The sequence below is a fragment of the Oreochromis aureus genome, linkage group 20, assembly GCF_013358895.1.
Source record: "Oreochromis aureus strain Israel breed Guangdong linkage group 20, ZZ_aureus, whole genome shotgun sequence".
NCBI lineage: Eukaryota > Metazoa > Chordata > Actinopteri > Cichliformes > Cichlidae > Oreochromis > Oreochromis aureus.
The window spans coordinates 24,022,627-24,049,284 of NC_052961.1; the positions used below are offsets into that span (position 1 = coordinate 24,022,627).

Below are 26,658 nucleotides of genomic sequence, written 5' to 3' on the forward strand. Positions count from 1 at the left end.
AAGACATTGCATGGCATTGCCAAATAGAGTGGTCCCCTTCATTTCTCAATACCTCTTCAATCACTCAATCAATTTAATTTATATATATATATATATATATATATATATATATATATATATATATATATATATATATATATATATATATATATATTTACAGATATAAAGACCAGCATTGACCAGCCATTCAGGATGTGAGGTTTATTTTCCTTGTAGCAAAGACAATGTACTATTCCTTTAGCTCAGTTGTGCACACGGCATATTGAGTCTATTCTCACTGAATAAACGGAGGTAGAGTTGGAGCCTCCACCTGGTTTTCTGTGGTATTTGTCTTAGCTTTAATGGAGATCAGTTCTTGTGACTGTGCTGTAATCAGAGTAATTGGTTAAAAGAAAAAAAACAAGCAAAACCTGAGTTCCATTGTAAATATTCATTACTTTGGATTAAGTTACTGAAAACATATATTTAAATATATCATATTTCATGATGTCCAGAAAAAAAAACAGACCGAGCTTTTTCCTCATCGTCTTTAATTTTTCATCATTTTTCACTGCTGAGTATATATACCTTGATATTGTTCCTTCAGGTTGTCCACCTCAGTCTTTTGCAACTCCAGTTCTCTCTCCTTAGCCGCTTGTGCTAAATAAATAAATAGATAATTAAAAATAGCATGATATAATATTTGCAGACACCATGCCAGTGGTTTAATTAAATGGATTCTCATACCACACATTATACTTTACCTTCATTGTCTTCTCGCAAGTATCTGACTTCAACCTTCAGTGCACCCAACAAGGCACTCATCTCTCTCAGCACAGAATTGACATCAGTAACACAGTTGTGTTGTTGATCAGAAGCATTTGCTTGTCCTCTCTCCTGCGATCCAGTTTCCGTTAACTTGTCAGACTCTGTTTGAAGCCTGGCTGTTGACAGGAAGGTCAGCAGCAACAATAGTGTCCAATTTACTGTTGTTTCTGTCTTAGGTCCAGCCTTATATAGCGTCTTGATTTTTAGGAATTTTGGGTCAATCACTGGCAGAATTATTTTATTATGAACACGTGCAGGAGATAACACTTGGTACTTCTGACCTACTATGGCCTTGAGCTACCCCTCACTTCCTTTTAGTTTTCTTCCAATGAGACAGACTTTCTTGTTATTTTTCTTAAATAGTCTTGAGCAATAGTTCTCCAGGTTTTCTGAAAGCCTTTCAAAGTTGTTCTTTGGACATAGGCTGCTTTTTGACTCATTTAGAAGGAGTCTGTCTCAAAAACACATAATTGGTTCGGATTTCTTTAGTTGAATCTATGAAATAGACCAAAGATAACATAGTTTGATGGACAATGAATAGTATTTGTACATCAACAAGATGACTACCAGCTGAAGACTTGGCATATATCAGCATGGTGTGCAGTTTCGTTTTTTTAAGAAAAAAATGAGGAAACTCTGCAATTGGAGGACAAAAGAAAACATGGCTGGCCCAAAAAACTATTTACAGCAGACCAACAGTTTGCATTGCTGTTAATAAAGTTGTATCTTTTCCATTGAAGCACACATTGTGATGGAAATCAGTAGATCTAATCTACTGGTTTAACTAAATCAACTTGCAGCCACTGTTAATCTATTTGAAATCTTTGACTAAGGTTATTGACTGCTTATTAAGTACAATGACATTGAGAAACAGCATCAGTACTAACTGAAAGTTTAAGAGATCAAACTTATTCTAATCATAAAGGCATGTCTCAGTCTGAAATATGGCTGACTGAAGGCTTCAAAGGGGAAATTACAAAACGCAAATGTATTTGACAACATCAAATACATTTTGTAAACAGTACAGAATTACACATTGGTGTGTTTAGATGAGTCAACTTTTCTAATTGTTCACTTCTAATGAAAAAACAAAGTATTGAAATCAAACAGCTATGCTTTGGTGTATGTGTATATGTATATGACAGCAGTAAACAACCTTCCACAAAAAAACAAGTTACAGTCATAGACAAAACATGGTCTTCCTCAAGGTGTTAAATGGTTGTAATTTCATAAAACATGGCTTGGAAGACAATTCAGATGAGCATTAAAGACCATTTTCTGTTCTTCCTCAATAAACTGATAACCCAAGCATGACAATAAAGTCTGGATAATAAAGAGCAAGGAGACAAACAAAAACACCCACTTTCATCCACATGTGATCTTCGCCCCCCATGTACATCAACAACTCTCTGAAAAACAAGTCAAAGTCAAGCTCAGATTAAAAAAAGTTATTGTTTTACAAATGTGTTGACCTTTCCAGTTAAGTTAGTCACGATGGACTGTTCTGATTAAGCCTTTAAAAAAAAAAAAACCCAACACAAAACAAAAAACAGTTCAAGATTAATACTCTTTCTCATTTTGGTTAAAAACAACAACAACAAACGAAAACTCTAATCAGTACAAATCATCATTACTAGTCTGCAACCTGCCCCAAGACTAATGTACACCCAAGCATCAGGTAAAGCAGGGAGACAAGTTTATTTTAACACTGTAATATAGGTACAAAGCATTATCGTTTGACTTCCGAAAAGTCTCTTTTTAAAGCAAAATGCTGGTTTATTAGATAATTTTCATTTCTGGGCAAACTGCTTCTTAAACAGTACACTCTTTGTAAACCTGTATTTTCAGCTCACAGTTCTCCAGAGTTTCCACTAGAGGGAACTGTTATAGTTAATTTCAATATGAAATAATTGTGAGCGTTAACTTATCGTCCTGAAAACCGAATGGAAAAAAAGTATCTTTAAGTTACTTTTTTTTGTCCACTACAAAAGGCATAATGAACTGACTGGGTCTCAGGAGCACACCTAGTTCGTCATTTCTTATTAAGGTGATTGTTTTCAATTATATTTAATGAGTAATATTTGAAATACTGATGGGATTTGGCATAAAATTTCCAAAAATGAACATGGAAGAGTAAATATAAAAAAACTGTCCAAGATTACAAATTAAAAAAATACTTCCTTGATTAAATATCAAGCTACATGCTTGATTAAATACTGCTGTAGCACTGCGTTCTCAATAAACTTTTATACAAAGGAAGTTTAATATTCTTGATACAGCTTATAAATGTAAATATTATTACAGCAAAACTCTTAATACTGATAGATCAGTTATGAAACTTCCTTTGATGAGGATATACTACAAATGATTTAGACTGAACAATGTCATACACACACACACCTTCATACATCAAGTTACTTTTTGCATAGTGCTCAGTCTTTGTTGTCATTGTTGCAGTTTTGCATTGCACTATCTTGTGTCTGTATCGTTCCGTTCTGTCTGGTGTTTCACTGTTTTTTGCAATTTTTGCGCGCTTGCACTTTATGTAATCCTGCGTTGATTGTCTGTTATATGTATGTTATATGGTCTTTCACCGTGTACTGTACCACTGTAAATGGGTGAAATGACAATAAAGACACTTGACTTGACCTGACTTACCTGGTCAGGAGGTTATGAACCAAATGAATCTTATTACCATATTATTGTAGTATAACTATCGGGTTGCTGTGGCTTTAACTGTGATATAAAACTTACATGAACAGCATATTCAGGGGTATTATAGCAAGTGGCAGTACAATTATTGGATAATTACATGATAATAACTTCAATAGAATAATGCGATAAAAACTAGATCATTACTTTAGATCCTTTCCGTATCATAGCAGTGATAATGATAAAAAAAAAAAAAAACTGAACCAACCAATCCAAACACCTGCTTTAAAAAAATTAATTATACAGTAGATAAATTATTTACTGGTAATTAGATGGGTCAAAAACACCGTGTCCCTGAACTGAAGCAACAGGGAACTACTTCCTCGTTACCCCCACAATCACAACATTATTTGTGCGCAATGGGTAAATCTGCATCGTCGGGAGGAGATTTTTAGATCTAACAGTCGGTGCACATCGTTGGGAAGCTCCGGGAAACGCGTACGTTTCATTATGCTTCAGCTCAACGACGCAATGGAGCCGGAGAGTCCGGGCGCTGCGGTTCTCCACCCTGCAGAAACCGAGGAGGGGGTCGAGGTTGCCTTCACGCCGCCCGAGGCCGGACGAAGCTTTGGACACGCTGCTTCCATGGCCTGCTGTCCCCCGTTACAAACGCTGACGCCTTTTCATGTGCATAACCCCACCATCCAAGCGAAAGTGAAGGACTACTTCGTGTTCAGAGTAAGTTGCTCCATCCATTCCAGCTTGCGATGATAAGCCCGTTTGTTTTTATATGATCCACTCGCACTTATCGTATGCTGCTTAGGTACCTTTAAGTAAACACGACCACCCCCAGCCGTAGGCGTCAGTGCAGGGCAGCATGTTGTGACAATCACAGTAACAGATCACAGGGAGGATGAGGCTCAGATGATTTACGGTTGTGTGATGCTGATCTCAGCCAGGTACCATTGAGCAGGCGGTGAGCGACATCAGGACTGTGGCACTGCCGTCCGAGGATGGAGAGGTGCTTAGTGTCTGGCTGCTGGCTGAGTAAGTATCCCGGAGGCATAAAAATGAACACTTGTGTGAACTACTGTTTTCTACAGAATTGATCACTGGAATAACGAAAAGGAGAGACTTGTGCTGATAACTGATAGGTGAGTCAGAATCATACCTCATCTTTAAGTGTACATTGTTACACTATTGAATCTGAGTAGTTTCTACAACATCGAGCTCCCCCTTTCATCTGTTTGAGATTTAATACATGTCTTATAACCAACAAATACTGTTGTTTTTTGTTTTTTTTAATGAATTGTCCAATTTTATACGGTCCAAAATTCAAAAGCACACAGCCACAACTGCACGAACATGGCATAATCACTAACTATTTGAGAAGAAAGACAACAACTCATTAAACCAAAAGAACTGATAAAAACAAACCACAGAAAGTATTAAAACGGGCATCGTAATTCTGCTGGTCGGTCCATTCAAATTAAATGTCTAGCTGTCTAGCTGGATGGGGAAAACCGAAACACTTGATAACTTCTTAATCTGAAATTCTTCTTCTGAGATCATACTGAAAACTCATTCCATATGGTCTACAAGGTAGCTGTGCCATGGAGGGGCGTGAGTAATTTACTGTAGATAGCTGCAAAAAGGTGGAGTGTGGGCATTGTTGATCACTGTTCCTCTCCGCATACTGGGACTTTCCTAACTAGGCCTGATGCTGTATTTTGAAACTAGCACTTAAATCATATGGGTCCAAGCCAATAATTGATCATGCTTAGGTCCCTGAATGTTAGAACAGATACATTTGGTTTCACTTTCACTAGATGGGCATGTTGTGCTCAACATGGAGAGGTAAGGATAACAGAAGCACTGTAATTTTTCTTCATGACAGTAGGTGGTAGTGTGATGCTAGGACTGCTGCATCATCTCAATTTTCTAAAGACAGATGTCTTCTTTTATATAATTCTACTGAATGAGATTCCATTCATGGTAAATGCATTGCTTTCCAACTTGTGGTTACAAAATGTAAAGACTTGGGTCATTAAGTTTTAAGGTTGACTGTTTGTAGTAATTCTTGTCATGGACTACTGTAATAAGTACGCTGTGTAAAGCAAAGGAACTGAAAGCATATAGGTATTTCATTTTGCCAGCTTCAGAACGTATTCTGGCAAGTGGTCACTGAAATATGTTTCAGCAAAATAGAAGATGGTTGCTGTTTGCCCCCGCTGTTACAGGAGAAAGTAAAAAATATACATAGTTTCTTTTTAACTGTATAGTATTTTAAAGAATGAAAAACATGGTGCATTTGTCTGAAGAAAAAAAATCATTGAAAAATATGGGTTTAAATGGATGGTGCTTGTTTTGTTAAAATCTGAGTTGTATATCGCCTCTGTTATGTTTATTGAAAGCAAACAAAAAAAAGTTATTGTGCATGACGTGTTAGCAGTCATAATGATGTCCATTTGTGAAACGTGTATCAAATCAAAAATTTAAAAATTAAAAAAAAGAAAAGAAGGAAAAAAAAAGAAATTCGTAGATGCACTTATTGTACATGTGGTTAGGTTAGTATGTTTGACTTCAACTTCTGACTGCCTTACAGATGTTTGGACAGGTGGTCCCGAAAGACTTAGAAAAGACTTGTCAGAGAAGACATAATGAAAAACAATAAAGGATTGTAGAATAATATTGAACAATTCTGAAATTGCAGTTCTTTTGATGCTTGTGATTATTGCAGATGTACTTTAGAGAAATTTCATTGAAAAGATATGACTCTGATGTTAATTCTGTAGAATAGCAATGTATACCAAATGTAATCTTTCCAATGCTATGAAGAATTTATACATGAAATTGATATGCAATAAAACCTGTGTGCTTTTTAAATGAGTCCTCCGTTGTTTATTTGTGGGCTAGAAGTGCCTGAAATAGTCACTGCTCAGCAAACATAGGTGACAATGCTTCGAGCAGCTTCCCTCCACCCAAAGCAGCCACTCTAACCAGTTCAGTCTCCTGTTTGTGAAGCTAAAAGAGAGTGAGAGGCTGAATCGAGGCCTGGTGTAAGATACTGTCAATAAGGTTTATTTTCTAAAAGAGCATTTTTGCTTCTTACTAACAGAACTTACACACAGTATTATTTGCCTTGACCGTACTATGTAAGTCCCTTTAAATTACTTATTTTGCTCATTGTGTGAAAAATATTGAAATTAATTATCATATAGCTATAGAAATTGTTTTTGTCATAAATATAACCTTCTCACCTTTAACCCATGGAAATAAAAAGTTGAATTAAGTGTTGGATGTCCAGCCGATTGGGCACCTGGAGGAGATTAACTTTAAAAAAATTTAAAAATAAAAATTATTGTAATTCTTCCCAAATTGCAGTTTCTGCTGATTAAATTGTGTTTAAGAAATGGCGGTTTCTTTTTTCTAGTTGTCGAGGTCAAACAAAAATCTAGAAACCCTTTTAGATTTAGATGTAGTTAAAAGTGCAAAACTACTGGGTAGAAAGAAAGATTTGATTGACACTGTCGTGCCAGTAAACAAACACGATCTACATGAAAATATAGTCAGGAGGAAACATTGCCCAAAGGTTCACAATCAATAATTTATCAACTTTTGAGGAGGAAGGAGGAAGTGTGGAGGAAAAATGAAACAAAAAATCATAATGTAAGGACATATTTTGTTAAATATTCTTTTACTGCTGTGGGCTTTACATTGAGGATTATATTAAGTTTTGGGTTGTTGTTGTTGTTTTTACCCCAAATCCTTTTTATAAGCTATAAGCTTCTTATGAGCTATTCTTCTTTGAAATTTAGTACATAAATCATTCTACAATTAGGTTAGGATGTGTTTTAATTGAGCCATTAACTCAGTTTAAACACAAGTCCAGCAGGATTGGAGGTGAATGGTACATTCAGGAGAAATGCATTCTGTGATTTGAGGTCCAAGTGCAAAATATGAGGTTAAGAGTTGTGAAATGGAAAATAGATTTAAAAGCAGTCAGTATCAAAGTCAGTTGCATAAAAACTTTAACTAAGCAGGTGCTGCATTGTTAATGTTGTAAGTTAGTTGGAATAGACTCTTTCATTTGGGAGAAAGTTAAACTGCAAATAAGTTGGCAATAATATGTGTTTGTGATGCATTAGTTGCAGCTTGTCCATATTTCCAATCAAATGGTGGGAACGTATGTGTTGGATGAAGTCTGTGCTGAGGTGTAGTAGTGCAGGTGTAAAACAGAAGCCATACTTAATGGCAGCCAGGTGTTGATGTAAGAAATCCAGGTGTAAGCCAAAGGTGTAAACTCTGTGGGACATCGCAGGAGTTTTTCATGGAGTTGAAAAACTAAAGTTAGCTATTTGTTTAATTGACTGTAAATTGACAAGCAAGGGTTTAAAACAGTTACAGTTACAGTAATGCTCAGCTTTCTTTCTGTCTTTGCTTTCTAAGGAAATAGATCGTGCTATATTAACATGGTTTTATAAATCACAAGGTATTTACGTGTGCGTACGAAACTAAATTTGTGTTTAAGTTCTGCGTCTGATACTATTCAACTTTTTAAAAAAGTAGAAGAAGAAGCAAAAGAAAACATTTAAACCAATCTCTCTTTTTAAAAAATAAAATTTGCCAACAATTAAACAAAAGGCTAAACAAAGTAAGAAAACATGATTATAGTTTACATATTTCACATATTCATACTTGTGGCTTCACATCTAGTAAAAATGCAGAGTAACTAATACACTGGTAGAGTGTGCTTGCACAGGTATCTTAGGCTGTGTTTCTTCTCACATGGGGAAAAGCAGATGTCCACTGAAGGTGCTGTGCCGGTTTTCATTGTCAAAAATCCAAGCGCCTTCACACAGTCGCAAAAACACCACATCTCCTACCTCTAATAGCAATGTGACACCATTAGAAGAACTGACTGTATGAGAACTGGTCGAATGTTCATATGCCATAAAGATGTGCTCTCCATTCTTGACCAACACAGCCGCTGAAGGATGTGAATGATATCCCAATACGTAGAATTCAAAGTGGTACGCTCCTCTTACTGGTGCAGTGAAGGAACCTGTGGGACATTTTTAAAAATTTAAATGGAGTAAACATTGTCATCAAATCAAATTAATTCTAAAAACGTACGTATTTGAGTACCTGTGTGCGAATTATAGGCATTTCCAATATTGGAAACAACATATTTGAAGACCAGAGGCATGTATGTGTTAAATGGTCCAATATTTTGTGAGCCTGTGGCTAACAGAGAGGCTGAGAAAGCCACACGTTTGACTGAGAGAGAAACACACGTGTTAAAGTGACTGATGTTCCAGTAACTGTTTCAATAATGAGATTGTTTCCTGTTCAACAAACCTTCTGCTTCTCTCTTCAGGGCCTCCACCTGGTTTTCTGTGATGTTTGCCCTACTTTTAATGGTGATTAGCTCTCCTCCCTGTGCTGGAATTAAATGAATAATTACAATTTTTTTAAAACATACTGTTTGACTGTGAAAATTGTCAATAAAATCACTTGTTGCTAAGCTTTTGAGCTAACTATTTCTCAGTGCTACAAAAGCACAGAGAAATGGGATTTGCTAGGAGACAATTAACCAAATACTAGTGTGGCTGTATGTGTATATTTTAGCATGCATGTATAAATTATGACCCCCATGTGGGTTACAGTTACTTGTGCATCCAATTCTTATTATTTAAAGTAATTAAAGATGTATGAGACACCATCATTTCACCCTGGAAAAACTTTAAGAAGTTTAAAGAAATGATTAAGAGCTCAAACTTGCTATGACATTCATGTCTGTGATGAGTGTATGCAAACTTGTGAGCACAGACGTATATACCTTGGCTGTCTTGCTTCAGCTTATCCATTTCTGCCCTTAGCAACTCCAATTCTTTCACCTTAGCTGCTTGTGCTGACAAAGAGAGTGATAAAAAGAAGAAGAAGAAATAAAAGAGATGATATATGGTTCAGATCAGTAGTTGGAAGCACTTTTCCCATTAGTATAATAGCTGTAATATACTACTGTTAGGTTTGGGTTGTTTTTGGTTGTTTTTTGTTTAATTCTGTCTCTGCACACACCACAATGGATTTTAAATTGAAGAGTCAAGATGTGAGTGAAATGCAGACCTGCAGCTTTGATTCAACGTGTTTAATAAAAGTATTGAAATAACTGCTTCTGTATTGCAGCCATTTTTATTGTCCTCTATTTTCAGAGGCTCAAAAGTAATTTGACAAATTAACATAATTTTAAGTACAATCACTTCATGAAGTCAAGAACCAACAGACATCACCAAATGCTGTCTTTCCTTGAGATGTTCTTCTAGGCCTTTGATTCAGTTGCTGCGTGTCACACTCAGTTTGGGTAGAAATCTATATCTATCTATAACTCTCTGGTCCTCATATTGAGAAATCTAGCAAACAAATACAGTTAGAATCAACTACAGGTCCCTTTCCCTTATGTTTGTCAGGAAACAATGAGGGAAAGGGCCTCACCCGGCCATGAAAGTGGTTATCAGTGGAGAATAAACCTAACCTGGGTGTCTGTTGTCTTGTGTAGTCTGGAGATGATTGAATGTTGGGGTGGGTATAGTTTCCTTTGCGGTGGGGTGGGGTGGGCTTCCCCAGGTCCTGTGGGGCTTAGCGGTGCTGCTGCCATAGGCCCCGGTCTGGATGGGCCTGGGCTCCCTTGCCTTGGTGGGTACTAGAGGACGGGGTGCCTACTGGGGTCAGCGGGGAGTTGGCCCTAAGGAGAGGCATCTTGCCCTCCCTTCTTTTCCTCCCATCCCGGCTGCCTCCCTCTTCCCGCTCCACCACACCCACCCACACAGGTAGGGCCTTGGGGTGCGGGTGTGTCACCAGGGTGCAGGGAGGCATTCCCCCCTCTGTCCCCTTCTGGCCACCTGTGCCTCAATTTTATTTCACAACTTAGACATCCACATTATTCACACTCTCATACACACACACACATATATATATAGGGCCTTGAGGGTGACCACGTTAACGGCGCCCAGAGGACGGTCTGTGTATTCAACCCTACCTCTGGCGCCGGTGCCCACCTCTCAATTTTAAATCCATGTAGACATTGAGGGTTCTCGGGAGGGGCCGTGCTAACACCTGCTGCTCTCTGGCAGCAGCACCATGCCCCCCTTGTTTTAAATGCACTTTAGAACAACACGCAGCAACACTACACATGAGCGGGAGGAGGGAGGTATGGGGTCTTCACACACCCCGTTCTCTACTAGCCATCGGGGCGGGGGCTGGGAGGAGGTGTTGGCTGTCCGATTGGCCTCCCTGCTGCTGCGGAGCCTGGGGCAGTCTGCTTGCCTCCACCCCGGGGAAAGGGTCACATCTCTTGGGTCTGGTGCCGTTTCCCCTCTGGGGGCGAGGGTACCTGGACCCGGGGCATAGAGTATGTTTGGGGAGTATGATTGTGTGTACATGTCTATGTATGTCTATCCCTACGTTGGGTGAGTGCTGAGTGTTTGTATATGTGTGCATGAGGGTGGGAAAGCATGTTTATGTCTGTGTGTGCCTGTTTGTCTGTGTCTATATGTCAGGTCGGGTCTTAGACTCCACCTCCTGGGTACTCCCAGGCCCTCCAAGTGTGGAGGCCTATCTCCCCTCACCACACCCCTGCTGGTAACTGATGCCCTCAGGGGTTGGTGCATTGGTGGTTCTTGGTGTCCGGGCTGGGCGCTCAGGTATGCACCAGCTCACTCCCGGTGGCTACTTGGCGGGGCCTGGTGCCTGTCGCTCAGTCAGGCCTCTTCCGGGGCAAAGGGGGCCCTCGGGCCTCGGGGCCTGCAACTCGGTTCACTCTGGCACAGCTGGCTGCCGGCAGAGCCGGCGGGCACGCCAGTCCAGCCCCCTCTGGCTTCTGCCCGTGGCTACTGGGTGACCCCTCGTCTGGGGATCTCCTCAGCCCTTCCCAGGAAGGTGGCACGGATGCCCCTCCGGTGGTACTCCTTGGGCTCTCGCACTCTGGGGCTTCTGGATGTCTGGAGCCTGGATCTCCTCCATGCCTGCTTCATGCCCTGGGGACGGGGCTATGGGCCTCCACACCCTCTAGCAGACCGTTACATGGGGAAACCTTTTGTATACAAGCGCGCGTTGATCCACACAGGTGTGCACACGGGTGTTCACTGTTCGTAGACATAAACTACACCTTTCTTAGCTGCTACTTCAAAGCACATTGTGCGCTGTCTGTCCCTGCGTGCTGCACAACAACTTTCAATATTTAGTATTTACTGCTGTTCACACTCAGCTAGATTAACGTGATGGTGTTGTGTTTAGTATGTTGCTTTGTTTTTGTTTGGTTTTTTTTTGCTTGTCTTCTCTTCTTTTTCTCTCAACAGGTGATCCAGGAGATTTTTTTTTTTTCTTTCTCTTTGTCTTTATAAGTGCCCTTTCTCACTGTCCCTTTTCCCTTCTGTTTTTCTTTTCCTTCCTCTCTTTCTTTCTCCCTTTCCTATCCCCCAGTCATGTCTGTCCCATCTGTAACAACTGAAAATAAAATAAATAATAACAACAAAGTTTGATCAAATGGACCAATACGGCAATGCCATGATGATCCATTTGGCAAAATAAATCCATTTGGTATCCTTGTTGGTCTTCAGACAACAATTCTGACGGCTAAAGAACCAAATGGGACAGACAAAAAAAAAAAAAAAAAAAAAAAAAAAAAGAAAGTGGTTATCAGTACACTATCCAATTATTTAAGAGTCTTTGAAAAAAAAAAAATATATATATATATATATATATATACACACATATATATATACATATATATATACAGATAGATAGATAGATAGATAGATAGATAGATAGATAGATAGATAGATAGATAGATAGATAGATAGATAGATAGATAGATAGATAGATAGATAGATAGATAGATAGATAGATAGATAGATAGATAGATAGATAGATAGATAGATAGATAGATAGATAGATAGATTTATATTGGCCCATTTTCTGTTGGAGCCAATAGCCAGTTGATTGTTACTGCGATTACTGCTATTTACAAGCTACTTCAGAAATGCACTGCAAAATTTGTTGTGTGTGCTTGTAAGTGAACTCACTCCTCCAGTATTTGACATGTGAATATGATAGGACTCTTATTTATACTAAAACTTACATATTTATTGGGGAAACTGTCCCTCACAGGACATATATCCTGTTTCTTAATACAAAATGGAAGTAACCAAACATGCATCGCATCTTGATTATTACAATTATTTATTCTATTGGCTGAGCAAATCATCATCATCATCAAGAAAGGTCCAGAATGCTGCTGTATTGCCACTAGTTAAACTCCAACTTGAGTGTGCTTCTCACTGATATATAATAAGGTAAACATCTATGTTTTAGTGTTCTTGCTATGTTATGTTTATAGTAACTTAGTTCAATGAGATTCTCTTGTCCTACCCAGTTTTCCTTAATTTTTTGAATTTGTTTTCAGGTACAGTAAATGTTTCCTTTGAAACATGACTCTTCTGACAATGTCCCAGTTTGTTGCTTATAGGGAGTAAAATCTAACACAGCAACCAGACACAGAGAAAACCCAATAAAAATAAACTATTCACCCAAAACTAACCTTGGTGCTGTTCCTTCAGCTTGTCCAACTCTGTCTTTTGTAACTCCAGTTCTCTGACCTTAGCTGCCTGTGCTAAAAAACAGAAAAAAATTAAAAGTAAGACATAATTCAGTGAATTAAAGCAGTGGTTTCTTGTGCCATTACATACTACTGTACCTTCATTCTCTTTCTGTAAGTGTCTAATCTCTGCTTTCAGTTCAGCCAACAAGGCACTCATCTCTCTCAGAACAGAATTGATGTCAGGTTTACATGTTTGTTCAGGGTCAGAGGTTTGTGCTGTTTCCATTCCCCGATTTAAAAGTGGAATAATTTTGCTGTCAGAGTTTATTTCAAGTCGAACTGTAGAGAGAGTGCAGATTAGCAGCAACAATGGAAAAAAACATTGTCATGTTGGATCTCATGGAGTCTGTGCAGTTCAGTGTACAACAATAAGCTCCAGCCTTATATAGTGTCTTTGGTGTCAGTGACTGTCTGGTCAATCATTACCATGGATGTTTCATCAGAAACATTCCCAGGAGATAGCACTGTTACTTTGGACTTGTTGTATTTACACTACCCTTAAAATGTTGTAACTATAAAAAAAAAATATCCCTGTTTTTTTAATAACAACACATTTTTCATTCATCAAATGAAAATAAAATATTTTAAATCAACTATAGATGGGATTGTGAATGGCTGTCTGTCTTTCTGTGTTGACCCTGTGGTAGACTCGGGCTATGTCCAGGGTGTACTCCACCTTTTGCCAAATAACAGCAGGGACAGGCTCCAACAAACCCACATTTGAACTCTACAAGTGGGCAAGAAAATAGATGATGGATTTTACTACAGACAGAACTATTCTGCAGTGCCAGTGCCAAAGACTCATGGGCCTATAAACATTTAACAAAAAATCTTTCATCTAGAAATGTGATAATCAATAATTTGGGTTTAGACTTTGACTCTTGGGTGTATGTGTGTAGTGTTTTCCAGTGGTTTTGTGGTTAAAAACAGTATATAGGTACGGTTACAAAAAGGCCTCTGTGACTTAGATACAGGAGTGATTAATGACTCTTATTGTATTTAGGATATGTAGCATATTTTTGGTTGTTTTTGCTGTTGTTTTTCTTTTTACATATAAAGCCAATGTTCTTCAAAAAGATTTCAATAATTCGGTACTTCTAAGTGTTGACAAGACATTGCATGGCATTGCCAAATAGAGTGGTCCCCTTCATTTCTCAATACCTCTTCAATCGCTCAATCAATTTAATTTTTTTTTTATATGTATATATATATATATATATATATATATATATATATATATATATATATATATATATATATATATATATATATATATATATATATATATATATATACATATATATATATATATATATATATGCTGTAATCAGAGTAATTGGTTAAAAGAAAAAAAAAAACGAGCAAAACCTGACTTCCATTGTAAATATTCATTACTTTGGCTTCAGTTACTGAAAACATATATTTAAATATATCATATTTCATGATGTCCAGAAAAAAAACAGACCGAGCTTTTTCCTCATCGTCTTTAATTTTTCATCATTTTTCACTGCTGAGTATATATACCTTGATATTGTTCCTTCAGCTCGTCCAGCTCAGTCTTTTGCAACTCCAGTTCTCCCACCTTAGCAGCTTGTGCTAAATAAATAAATAGATAATTAAAAATAGCATGACATAATATTTGCAGACACCATGCCAGTGGTTTAATTAAATGGATTCTTATGCCACACATTATACTTTACCTTCATTGTCTTCTCGCAAGTATCTGACTTCAACCTTCAGTTCACCCAACAAGGCACTCATCTCTCTCAGCACAGAATTGACGTCTGTGTTGTTGATCAGAAGAATTTGCTTGTCCTCTCTCCTGGGATCCAGTTTCCGTTAACTGTGGAATAATTTCATTGTCAGACTATGTTTGAAGCCGGGCTGTTGACAGGAAGGTCAGCAGCAACAATAGTGTCCAGTTTTCTGTTGTTTCTTTCTTAGGTCCAGCCTTATATAGCGTCTTGATTTTTAGGAATTTTGGGTCAATCATTGGCAGAATTATTTTATTATGAACACGTGCAGGAGATAACACTTGGTACTTCTGACCTACTATGGCCTTGAGCTACCCCTCACTTCCTTTTAGTTTTCTTCCAATGAGACAGACTTTCTTGTTATTTTTTAAATAGTCTTGAGCCATAGTTCTCCAGGTTTTCTGAAAGCCTTTCAAAGTTGTTCTTTGGACATTTAGAAGGAGTCTGTCTCAAAAACACACAATTGGTTCGGATTTCTTTAGTTGAATCTATGAAATAGACCAAAGATAACATAGTTTGATGGAAAATGAATAGTATTTGTACACCAACAAGATGACTCCCAAGTTATCAGCTGAAGACTTGGCATATATCAGCATGGTGTGCAGTTTCTTTTTTTAAAGAAAAAAATGAGGAAACTCTGCAATTGGAGGACAAAAGAAAACATGGCTGGCCCAAAAAACTATTTACAGCAGACCAACAGTTTGCATTGCTGTTAATAAAGGTGTATCTTTTCCATTGAAGCACACATTGTGATGGAAATCAGTAGATCTAATCTACTGATTTAACTAAATCAACTTGCAGCCACTGTTAATCCATTTGAAATCTTTGACTAACGTTTCTGGCAGAAAACTGCTTATTAAGTACGATGACATTGAGAAACAGCATCAGTACTAACTGAAAGTTTAAGAGATCAAACTTATTCTAATCATAAAGGCATGTCTCAGTCTGAAATATGGCTGACTGAAGGCTTCAAAGGGGAAATTACAAAACGCAAATGTATTTGACAACATCAAATACATTTTGTAAACAGTACAGAATTACACATTGGTGTGTTTGGATGAGTCAACTTTTCTAATTGTTCACTTCTAATGAAAAAACAAAGTATTGAAATCAAACAGCTATGCTTTGGTGTATGTGTATATGTATATGACAGCAGTAAACAACCTTCCACCTAAAAACAAGTTACAGTCATAGACAAAACATGGTCTTCCTCAAGGTGTTAAATGGTTGTAATTTCATAAAACATGGCTTGGAAGACAATTCAGATGAGCATTAAAGACCATTTTCTGTTCTTCCTCAATAAACTGATAACCCAAGCATGACAAAGTCTGGATAATAAAGAGCAAGGACACAAACAAAAACACCCACTTTCATCCATGTGTGATCTTCGCCCCCCATGTACATCAACAACTCTCTGAAAAACAAGTCAAAGTCAAGCTCAGATTAAAAAAGTTATTGTTTTACAAATGTGTTGACCTTTCCAGTTAAGTTAGTCACGATGGACTGTTCTGATTAAGCCTTTATAAAAAAAATTTAAAAAAAACCCAACACAAAACAAAAAACAGTTCAAGATTAATACTCTTTCTCATTTTGGTTAAAAACAATAACAACAAATGAAAACTCTAATCAGTACAAATCATCATTACTAGTCTGCAACCTGCCCCAAGACTAATGTACACCCAAGCATCAGGTAAAGCAGGTAGACAAGTTTATTTTAACACTGTAATATAGGTACAAAGCATTATCATTTGACTTCCGAAAAGGCTCTTTTTAAAGCAAAATGGTGGTTTATTAGATAATTTTCATTTGTGGGCAAACTGCTTCTTAAACAGTACACTCTTTGTAAACATGCATTTTCAGCTCACAGTTCTCCAGAGTTTCCACTAGAGGGAACTGTTATAGTTAATTTCAATATGAAATAATTGTGAGCGTTAACTTATCATCCTGAAAACCGAATGGAAAAAAAGTATCTTTAAGTTACTTTTTTTTTGTCCACTACAAAAGGCATAATGAACTGACTGGGTCTCAGGAGCACACCTAGTTCGTCATTTCTTATTAAGGTGATTGTTTTCAATTATATTTCACGAGTAATATTTGAAATACTGATGGCATTTGGCATAAAATTTCCAAAAATGAACATGGAAGAGTAAATATAAAAAAACTGTCCAAGATTACAAATTAAAAAAATACTTCCTTGATTAAATATCAAGCTAAATACTTGATTAAATACTGCTGTAGCACTGCGTTCTCAATAAACTTTTATACAAAGGAAGTTTAATATTCTTGATACAGCTTATAAATGTAAATATTATTACAGCAAAACTCTTAATACCGATAGATCAGTTATGAAACTTCCTTTGATGAGGATATACTACAAATGATTTAGACTGAACAATGTCATACACACACACACCTTCATACATCAAGTTACTTTTTGCACAGTGCTCAGTCTTTGTTGTCATTGTTGCAGTTTTGCATTGCACTATCTTGTGTCTGTATCGTTCCGTTCTGTCTGGTGTTTCACTGTTTTTTGCAATTTTTGCGCACTTGCACTTTATGTAATCCTGTGTTGATTGTCTGTTATATGTATGTTATATGGTCTTTCACCGTGTACTGTACCACTGTAAATTGGTTATGAACCAAATGAATCTTATTACCATATTATTGTAGTATAACTATCGGGTTGCTGTGGCTTTAACTGTGATATAAAACTTACATGAACAGCATATTCAGGGGTATTATAGCAAGTGGCAGTACAATTATTGGATAATTACATGATAATAACTTCAATAGAATAATGCGATAAAAACTAGATCATTACTTTAGATCCTTTCCGTATCATAGCAGTGATAATGATAAAAAAAAAAAAAAACTGAACCAGCCAATCCAAACACCTGCTTTAAAAAAATTAATTATACAATAGATAAATTATTTACTGGTAATTAGCTGGGTCAAAAACACCGTGTCCCTTTAACAGGAAGGAAATTAAACGGGGGAAGTGAAGCAATAGGGAACTACTTCCTCGTTACCCCCACAATCACAACATTATTTGTGCGTAATGGGTAAATCTGCATCGTCGGGAGGAGATTTTTAGATCTAACAGTCGGTGCACATCGTTGGGAAGCTCCGGGAAACGCGTACGTTTCATTATGCTTCAGCTCAACGACGCAATGGAGCCGGAGAGTCCGGGCGCTGCGGTTCTCCACCCTGCAGAAACCGAGGAGGGGGTCGAGGTTGCCTTCACGCCGCCCGAGGCCGGACGAAGCTTTGGACACGCTGCTTCCATGGCCTGCTGTCCCCCGTTACAAACGCTGACGCCTTTTCATGTGCATAACCCCACCATCCAAGCGAAAGTGAAGGACTACTTCGTGTTCAGAGTAAGTTGCTCCATCCATTCCAGCTTGCGATGATAAGCCCGTTTGTTTTTATATGATCCACTCGCACTTATCGTATGCTGCTTAGGTACCTTTAAGTAAACACGACCACCCCCAGCCGTAGGCGTCAGTGCAGGGCAGCATGTTGTGACAATCACAGTAACAGATCACAGGGAGGATGAGGCTCAGATGATTTACGGTTGTGTGATGCTGATCTCAGCCAGGTACCATTGAGCAGGCGGTGAGCGACATCAGGACTGTGGCACTGCCGTCCGAGGATGGAGAGGTGCTTAGTGTCTGGCTGCTGGCTGAGTAAGTATCCCGGAGGCATAAAAATGAACACTTGTGTGAACTACTGTTTTCTACAGAATTGATCACTGGAATAACGAAAAGGAGAGACTTGTGCTGATAACTGATAGGTGAGTCAGAATCATACCTCATCTTTAAGTGTACATTGTTACACTATTGAATCTGAGTAGTTTCTACAACATCGAGCTCCCCCCCTTTCATCTGTTTGAGATTTAATACATGTCTTATAACCAACAAATACTGTTGTTTTTTGTTTTTAATGAATTGTCCAATTTTATACGGTCCAAAATTCAAAAGCACACAGCCACAACTGCACGAACATGGCATAATCACTAACTATTTGAGAAGAAAGACAACAACTCATTAAACCAAAAGAACTGATAAAACAAACCACAGAAAGTATTAAACGGGCATCGTAATTCTGCTGGTCGGTCCATTCAAATTAAATGTCTAGCTGTCTAGCTGGATGGGGAAAACCGAAACACTTGATAACTTCTTAATCTGAAATTCTTCTTCTGAGATCATACTGAAAACTCATTCCATATGGTCTACAAGGTAGCTGTGCCATGGAGGGGCGTGAGTAATTTACTGTAGATAGCTGCAAAAAGGTGGAGTGTGGGCATTGTTGATCACTGTTCCTCTCCGCATACTGGGACTTTCCTAACTAGGCCTGATGCTGTATTTTGAAACTAGCACTTAAATCATATGGGTCCAAGCCAATAATTGATCATGCTTAGGTCCCTGAATGTTAGAACAGATACATTTGGTTTCACTTTCACTAGATGGGCATGTTGTGCTCAACATGGAGAGGTAAGGATAACAGAAGCACTGTAATTTTTCTTCATGACAGTAGGTGGTAGTGTGATGCTAGGACTGCTGCATCATCTCAATTTTCTAAAGACAGATGTCTTCTTTTTATATAATTCTACTGAATGAGATTCCATTCATGGTAAATGCATTGCTTTCCAACTTGTGGTTACAAAATGTAAAGACTTGGGTCATTAAGTTTTAAGGTTGACTGTTTGTAGTAATTCTTGTCATGGACTACTGTAATAAGTACGCTGCTGTGTAAAGCAAAGGAACTGAAAGCATATAGGTATTTCATTTTGCCAGCTTCAGAACGTAATCTGGCAAGTGGTCACTGAAATATGTTTCAGCAAAATAGAAGATGGTTGCTGTTTGCCCCGCTGTTACAGGAGAAAGTAAAAATATACATAGTTTCTTTTTAACTGTATAGTATTTTAAAGAATGAAAAACATGGTGCATTTGTCTGAAGAAAAAAATCATTGAAAAATATGGGTTTAAATGGATGGTGCTTGTTTTGTTAAAATCTGAGTTGTATATCGCCTCTGTTATGTTTATTGAAAGCAAAAAAAAAGTTATTGTGCATGACGTGTTAGCAGTCATAATGATGTCCATTTGTGAAACGTGTATCAAATCAAAAAATTTAAAAATTTAAAAAAAAAGAAAAGAAGGGAAAAAAAAAAGAAATTCGTAGATGCACTTATTGTACATGTGGTTAGGTTAGTATGTTTGACTTCAACTTCTGACTGCCTTACAGATGTTTGGACAGGTGGTCCCGAAAGACTTAGAAAAGACTTGTCAGAGAAGACATAATGAAAAACAATAAAGGATTGTAGAATAATATTGAACAATTCTGAAATTGCAGTTCTTTTGATGCTTGTGATTATTGCAGATGTACTTTAGAGAAATTTCATTGAAAAGATATGACTCTGATGTTAATTCTGTAGAATAGCAATGTATACCAAATGTAATCTTTCCAATGCTATGAAGAATTTATACATGAAATTGATATGCAATAAAACCTGTGTGCTTTTTAAATGAGTCCTCCGTTGTTTATTTGTGGGCTAGAAGTGCCTGAAATAGTCACTGCTCAGCAAACATAGGTGACAATGCTTCGAGCAGCTTCCCTCCACCCAAAGCAGCCACTCTAACCAGTTCAGTCTCCTGTTTGTGAAGCTAAAGGAGAGTGAGAGGCTGAATCGAGGCCTGGTGTAAGATACTGTCAATAAGGTTTATTTTCTAAAAGAGCATTTTTGCTTCTTACTAACAGAACTTACACACAGTATTATTTGCCTTGACCGTACTATGTAAGTCCATTTAAATTACTTATTTTGCTCATTGTGTGAAAAATATTGAAATTAATTATCATATAGCTATAGAAATTGTTTTTTGTCATAAATATAACCTTCTCACCTTTAACCCATGGAAATAAAAAGTTGAATTAAGTGTTGGATGTCCAGCCGATTGGGCACCTGGAGGAGATTAACTTTAAAAAAAATTAAAAATAAAAATTATTGTAATTCTTCCCAAATTGCAGTTTCTGTTGATTAAATTGTGTTTAAGAAATGGCGGTTTCTTTTGTAGTTGTCGAGGTCAAACAAAAATCTAGAAACCCTTTTAGATTTAGATGTAGTTAAAAGTGCAAAATTACTGGGTAGAAAGAAAGATTTGATTGACACTGTCGTGCCAGTAAACAAACACGATCTACATGAAAATGTAGTCAGGAGGAAACATTGCCCAAAGGTTCACAATCAATAACTTATCACCTTTTGAGGAGGAAGGAGGAAGTGTGGAGGAAAAATGAAACAAAAAATCATAATGTAAGGACATATTTTGTTAAATATTCTTTTACTGCTGTGGGCTTTACATTGAGGATTATATTAGGTTTTGGGTTGTTGTTGTTTTTTTTTTACCCCAAATCCTTTTTATAAGCTAAAAGCTTCTTATAAGCTATTCTTCTTTGAAATTTAGTACATAAATCATTCTACATTTAGGTTAGGATGTGTTTTAATTGAGCCATTAACTCAGTTTAAACACAAGTCCAGCAGGATTGGAGGTGAATGGTACATTCAGGAGAAATGCGTTCTGTGATTTGAGGTCCAAGTGCAAAATATGAGGTTAAGAGTTGTGAAATGGAAAATAGATTTAAAAGCAGTCAGTATCAAAGTCAGTTGCATAAAAACTTTAACTAAGCAGGTGCTGCATTGTTAATGTTGTAAGTTAGTTGGAATAGACTCTTTCATTTGGGAGAAAGTTAAACTGCAAATAAGTTGGCAATAATATGTGTTTGTGATGCATTAGTTACAGCTTGTCCATATTTCCAATCAAATGGTGGGAACGTATGTGTTGGATGAAGTCTGTGCTGAGGTGTAGTAGTGCAGGTGTAAAACAGAAGCCATACTTAATGGAGTATGGAGTTGGAAAAACTAAAGTTAGCTATTTGTTTAATTGACTGTAAATTGACAAGCAAGGGTTTAAAACAGTTACAGTTACAGTAATGCACAGCTTTCTTTCTGTCTTTGCTTTCTAAGGAAATAGATTGAGCTATATTAACATGGTTTTATAAATCACAAGGTATTTACATGTGCATAAAAACCTAATTTGTGTTTAAGTTCTGGGTCTGATACTATTCAACTTTTGAAAAAAAAAAGGTAGAAGAAGAAGCAAAAGCAAAAGAAAACATTTAACCCAATCTCTCTTTTTAAAAAATAAAATTTGCCAACAATTAAATAAAAGGCTAAACAAAGTAAGAAAACATGATGATAGTTTACATAATTCACATATTCATACTTGTGGCTGCTCAGTCAGCTTCATATCTAGTAAAAATGCAGAGTAACTAATACACTGGTAGAGTGTGCTTGCACAGGTATCTTAGGCTGTTTTTCTTCTCACATGGTGAAAAGCAGATGTCCACTGAAGGTGCTGCGCCGGTTTTCATTGTCAAAAATCCAAGCGCCTTTCCACAGTCGCAAAAACACCACATCTCCTACCTCTAATAGCAATGTGACACCATTAGAAGAACTGACTGTATGAGGACTGGTCGAATGTTGGTATGCAATAAAGATGTGCTCTCCATTCTTGACCAACACAGCCCCTAAAGGATGTGAATTATGTCCATATACGTAGAATTCAAAGTGGTACGCTCCTCTTACTGGTGCAGTGAAGGAACCTGTGGGACGTTTTTTTAAATTTAAATGGAGTAAACATTGCCATCAAATCAAATTAATTCTAAAAAATGTATGTATTTGAGTACCTGTGTGCGAATTATAGGCATTTCCAATATTGGAAACAACATATTTGAAGACCAGAGGCACGTGTGTGTTAAATGGTCCAATATTTTGTGAGCCTGTGCCTAACAGAGAGGCTGAGAAAGCCACACGTTTGACTGAGAGAGAGAGAAACACACGTGTTAAAGTGACTGATGTTCCAGTAACTGTTTCAATAATGAGATTGTTTCCTGTTCAACAAACCTTCTGCTTCTCTCTTCAGGGCCTCCACCTGGTTTTCTGTGATGTTTGCCCTACTTTTAATGGTGATTAGCTCTCCTCCCTGTGCTGGAATTAAATGAATAATTACATTTTTTTTAAAAGTTACAATTTGACTTTGAAAATTGTCAATAAAATCACTTGTTGCTAAGCTTTTGAGCTAACCATTTCTCCGTGCTACAAAAGCACAGAAAAATGGGATTTGCTAGGAGACAATTAACCAAATACTAGTGTGGCTGTATGTGTATATTTTAGCATGCATGTATAAATTATGACCCCCGTGTGGGTTACAGTTACTTGTGCATCCAATTCTTGTTATTTAAAGTAATTAAAGATGTATGAGACACCATCATTTCACCCTGGAAAAACTTTAAGAAGTTTAAAGAAATGATTAAGAGCTCAAACTTGCTACGACATTCATGTCTGTGATGAGTGTATGCAAACTTGTGAGCACAGACGTATATACCTTGGCTCTCTTGCTTCAGCTTATCCATTTCTGCCCTTAGCAACTCCATTTCTTTCACCTTAGCTGCTTGTGCTGACAAAGAGAGTGATAAAAAGAAGAAGAAGAAATAAAAGAGATGATATATGGTTCAGATCAGTAGTTGGAAGCACTTTTCCCATTAGTATAATAGCTGTAATATACTACTGTTAGGTTTGGGTTGTTTTTGGTTGTTTTTTGTGTAATTCTGTCTCTGTACACACCACAATGGATTTTAAATTGAAGAATCAAGATGTGAGTGAAATGCAGACCTGCAGCTTTGATTCAACATGTTTAATAAAAGTATTAAAATAACTGCTTCTGTATTGCAGCCATTTTTATTGTCCTCTATTTTCCAAGGCTCAAAAGTAATTTGACAAATTAACATAATTTTAAGTTCAATTGTTGCATGAAATCAAGAACCAACAGACATCACCAAATGCTGTCTTTCCTTGAGATGTTCTTCTAGGCCTTTGGTTGAGTTGCTGTGTGTCACACTCAGTTTGGGTAGAAATCAGATGACTGACCTGGTCATTGGAGAATATCTGACTTATTTCCCTCGAGAAATTCTAATGTTTTCTCCAGCTCTTTTATTTTAATGATGGCCTCTCTTGCACTCATATCTCTCTGGTCCTCATATTGAGAAATCTAGCAAACAAATACAGTTAGAATCAACTACAGGCCCTTTTCCCTTATGTTTGTCAGGAAATAATGAGGGAAAGGGCCTCACTTGGCCATGAAACTGGTTATCAGTACACTGTCCAATTATTTAAGAGTTTCTGAAAATCATGGCCTACGTACAACAATCAACATGATTCCTAAACAGCTAATACATATACACATATATATATATATATATATATATATATATATATATATATATATATATATATATATATATATATATATATATATATATATATATATATATATATATATTATGGAATGCCGTTTAGAAAATATTATATATATATTACAATCAAAGTCTGAATATATAGAATGAAACTTGAATATATAGAATAAAACTTGAATATATAGAATGAAACTTTAATACATAGAATGAAACTTGAATATATAGAATGAAACTTGAATATATAGAATGATCTTCTGAATATATAGAATGAAACTTGAATATATAGAATGATCTTCTGAATATATAGAATGAAACTTGACGTCAAGGAGGCGCTTGCGCCATCTAGTGTTTTCCTTGTTTGTACCTGCGAGGAATGGCACTATGAGCCAGTCCGCACGGAATCTTGTGGCCCAAATTCTAAGTAATGAGGAGCTAATAAACACCCTGGCAAATGCATGTTCTGGCCAACCTAATATTAGTACCAGTGTACCGCATCGTACTACTGATGAAGAAATTTATTCACTTTTTCATCGTGGAAGACCAAATGCAGTGAACCTCTCCGGTCAGATAGCCCCTGGTTATCCAGCTAACGTTATGGAGAACGTGCCTTCCACATCACAGGAGTGCCCCACAACGGGTCCCATCTACAATCTTAGACCTTTCACTCGAAAGGGCCCAAGGCAGAAGAGGTAAGAACAGAACTAAATGCACTGAAATTACTAGTGGAAGGTTAGTAATTGCCCGTAGGTTTCAATTGCTCGACGAAGCTAAGTAAACAAAAATATCACAAAAAAACAAAACAAAAAAACTGTGCGATAGACTGACAGCGTGTGGAGACTAAACTGTGTACAACAGTTAATTTGTTTAATTGTGGAAACATGCGATTTCTATAATATTTCAGGTCCCGTAGGCTTAATCTGCAAACATCGTGTAAAAGCAAAGCACATCAGTTGTTACAGTACATAGTTTTTGGCAGTATCAATTTAATGAAACTTTTTTTAAAGCAACAAAAAGTACTCCGTGAATTTAAGAAAATTTTTTATGTGATTGTTAAGTTTCTCCACCCACCCATCCCACTATCTTACATCATCTATCCATCCATTCATCCATCCATTCTCTTCCACTTATCCAATTCAGGATTCCAAGAGCCTATCCTAGCTACCACGGGGCTAGAGGGTGTTTATTAATGCAAATTGGACATGTGTACAGCATGGTGTATTTTTTTAATTAAATGTACTTCATTGATCAGAGAAATGTGAGTATATTACATGCAGAAATGTTTACTTTACCTTTATCCTCCATTAGGTTTCCAGCACACAGCTAAGCAGGTCACATTCTGTGGCTCAGTCTTTCACCAAAGAAGTGATTCTCTTGCCAGACCATCTAACTACACATGTGCCAAGGCGTAACAAAAAAGCTTGGCTTTTTGAAAATGGACATATAAAATCTGCACTGGAGTTTAGCTGTGACTGGGACTCAGACAAAGTAATGCAGGCAATAAGGACTGCCTTCCAGCCAGTTGTTGAAGGATGCAGGTAAGCTTTAGATCCTTTTTTATAAAAAGATTTTTTTGTTACTTAGATTATTATACTATTAAAGGTCAACTTTGGGTATTTCCAAAAAGGATCTGGGAGCACCAATCAGATGACTGGATTGATATCTTTTAGAGTTAACAAAAATTAAGCCTTTTAATGTATTGTATTGTATTGTAGTCTGTTAGCCTTAACAAAAATTTCATATACACTATGTTTTCTTCCTCCCCTAGGCTACAGATTCTGCTGGCATGCCACACCAAACTAGTTGAGCCATCACTCACTTCCAAACAGACTTTGAATGGAGACCTTGTGAAAAAACTGTTTCATCAGAAGTCAATTTATGTCAGACCTGACAAGGTCATCTTATGTGAGGACAATGAATCAGTAAGTAATCCTGAGCATTTCAGCAAATGTATGTATGTTCATAAAATGAGAGTCAAAAAGGCAAAGATGGATTTTAAACTCCCTTAAACATTGTCACTTGTATTATGTTTTAATAAACATATTACTAATATTTATTATGCCATTTTGCGGTCAGTATAATGAAATGTATTATCTGTTTTAATTTACAGACATATTCTGATGGAGAGAGTAGCCATACAAGCAGGCAGGATTTCACAGAAACGTTGAATACTGACAAATGTGGTAAATATTTCTATCTAAAAGTCGCTCCAAATAAACTGGAAATTAAGTTGGTTCAGTGTCTGTTACTTAGTCATCTTAGGCATTGTGTCTTTAGTTAAGTGTCAAGTCTTTGTTAAAATCATATTTAAATTTAGTTTAATATTTTGAGCAGGAAGAAATGTACCCCTAAATACATGAAAAGTAAAAGCTATATATGTGATTAGATGTTATTCAAAAGTTAAACTCCTGTTCTTTGTGTTCTCACAGTTGAAATTTCTAAAGAAGTTCCCTCAGCCATTCCCATTGTTAACACACAGTCCAT

At 37.0% G+C, this 26,658-nt stretch overlaps 3 protein-coding genes and 1 long non-coding RNA gene across 5 annotated transcripts; 3 read left to right on the forward strand and 1 right to left on the reverse strand.

The window, feature by feature from the left end:
• Positions 1 to 3,834: 3,834 nt before the first annotated feature.
• On the forward strand, positions 3,835 to 5,416 carry LOC116331629 (tumor protein p63-regulated gene 1-like protein). The gene is made up of 3 exons (XM_039605065.1): positions 3,835 to 4,197; positions 4,415 to 4,506; positions 4,563 to 5,416. Exons 1-3 carry the CDS (start codon positions 3,970 to 3,972, stop codon positions 4,615 to 4,617), a joined length of 375 nt encoding a protein of 124 aa, XP_039460999.1. The 5' UTR covers positions 3,835 to 3,969; the 3' UTR covers positions 4,618 to 5,416.
• Positions 5,417 to 7,046: 1,630 nt separating this feature from the next.
• On the reverse strand, positions 7,047 to 15,026 carry LOC120435428 (titin homolog). 2 transcript variants are annotated; one of them, XM_039605062.1, is made up of 8 exons: positions 14,818 to 15,026; positions 14,642 to 14,713; positions 13,214 to 13,396; positions 13,058 to 13,129; positions 9,302 to 9,373; positions 8,821 to 8,904; positions 8,608 to 8,739; positions 7,047 to 8,524 (listed from the first exon to the last, which is right to left on the reverse strand). In XM_039605062.1, the coding sequence occupies exons 1-8, from the start codon at positions 14,876 to 14,878 to the stop codon at positions 8,244 to 8,246; spliced, it is 957 nt and encodes a 318-aa protein (XP_039460996.1). In that variant the 5' UTR covers positions 14,879 to 15,026; the 3' UTR covers positions 7,047 to 8,243. The 2 variants fall into 2 exon arrangements, with proteins under 2 accessions (XP_039460996.1, XP_039460997.1); XM_039605063.1 differs by lacking the exon at positions 8,608 to 8,739.
• A 2,882-nt stretch (positions 15,027 to 17,908) lies between these two features.
• LOC120435391 (tumor protein p63-regulated gene 1-like protein) lies at positions 17,909 to 18,739 on the forward strand. Its single transcript, XM_039604920.1, has 3 exons — positions 17,909 to 18,248; positions 18,466 to 18,557; positions 18,614 to 18,739. The coding sequence occupies exons 1-3, from the start codon at positions 18,021 to 18,023 to the stop codon at positions 18,666 to 18,668; spliced, it is 375 nt and encodes a 124-aa protein (XP_039460854.1). The 5' UTR covers positions 17,909 to 18,020; the 3' UTR covers positions 18,669 to 18,739.
• Positions 18,740 to 25,579: 6,840 nt separating this feature from the next.
• LOC120435090 lies at positions 25,580 to 26,369 on the forward strand. The gene is made up of 3 exons (XR_005609511.1): positions 25,580 to 25,712; positions 25,943 to 26,096; positions 26,285 to 26,369. It is a non-coding gene; the product is annotated as an uncharacterized LOC120435090 (long non-coding RNA).
• Positions 26,370 to 26,658: the final 289 nt, after the last annotated feature.

Excerpts from the sequence above, each read along its gene's own strand:
- LOC116331629 (XM_039605065.1), top strand. The coding sequence starts at position 3,970 with ATGCTTCAGCTCAACGACGCAATGGAGCCGGAGAGTCCGGGCGCTGCG. Across the intron at positions 4,198-4,414 it reads AGGACTACTTCGTGTTCAGA|CCAGGTACCATTGAGCAGGC; the intron begins GTAAGTTGCTCC and ends TGCTGATCTCAG. Across the intron at positions 4,507-4,562 it reads AGTGTCTGGCTGCTGGCTGA|AATTGATCACTGGAATAACG; the intron begins GTAAGTATCCCG and ends TGTTTTCTACAG.
- LOC120435391 (XM_039604920.1), top strand. The coding sequence starts at position 18,021 with ATGCTTCAGCTCAACGACGCAATGGAGCCGGAGAGTCCGGGCGCTGCG. Across the intron at positions 18,249-18,465 it reads AGGACTACTTCGTGTTCAGA|CCAGGTACCATTGAGCAGGC; the intron begins GTAAGTTGCTCC and ends TGCTGATCTCAG. Across the intron at positions 18,558-18,613 it reads AGTGTCTGGCTGCTGGCTGA|AATTGATCACTGGAATAACG; the intron begins GTAAGTATCCCG and ends TGTTTTCTACAG.
- LOC120435428 (XM_039605062.1), bottom strand. The coding sequence starts at position 14,878 with ATGAGTGCCTTGTTGGGTGAACTGAAGGTTGAAGTCAGATACTTGCGA. Across the intron at positions 8,905-9,301 it reads GCTGAAGCAAGACAGCCAAG|CACAGGGAGGAGAGCTAATC; the intron begins GTATATACGTCT and ends ATTTAATTCCAG. Across the intron at positions 8,740-8,820 it reads CCTGAAGAGAGAAGCAGAAG|TCAAACGTGTGGCTTTCTCA; the intron begins GTTTGTTGAACA and ends TTTCTCTCTCAG.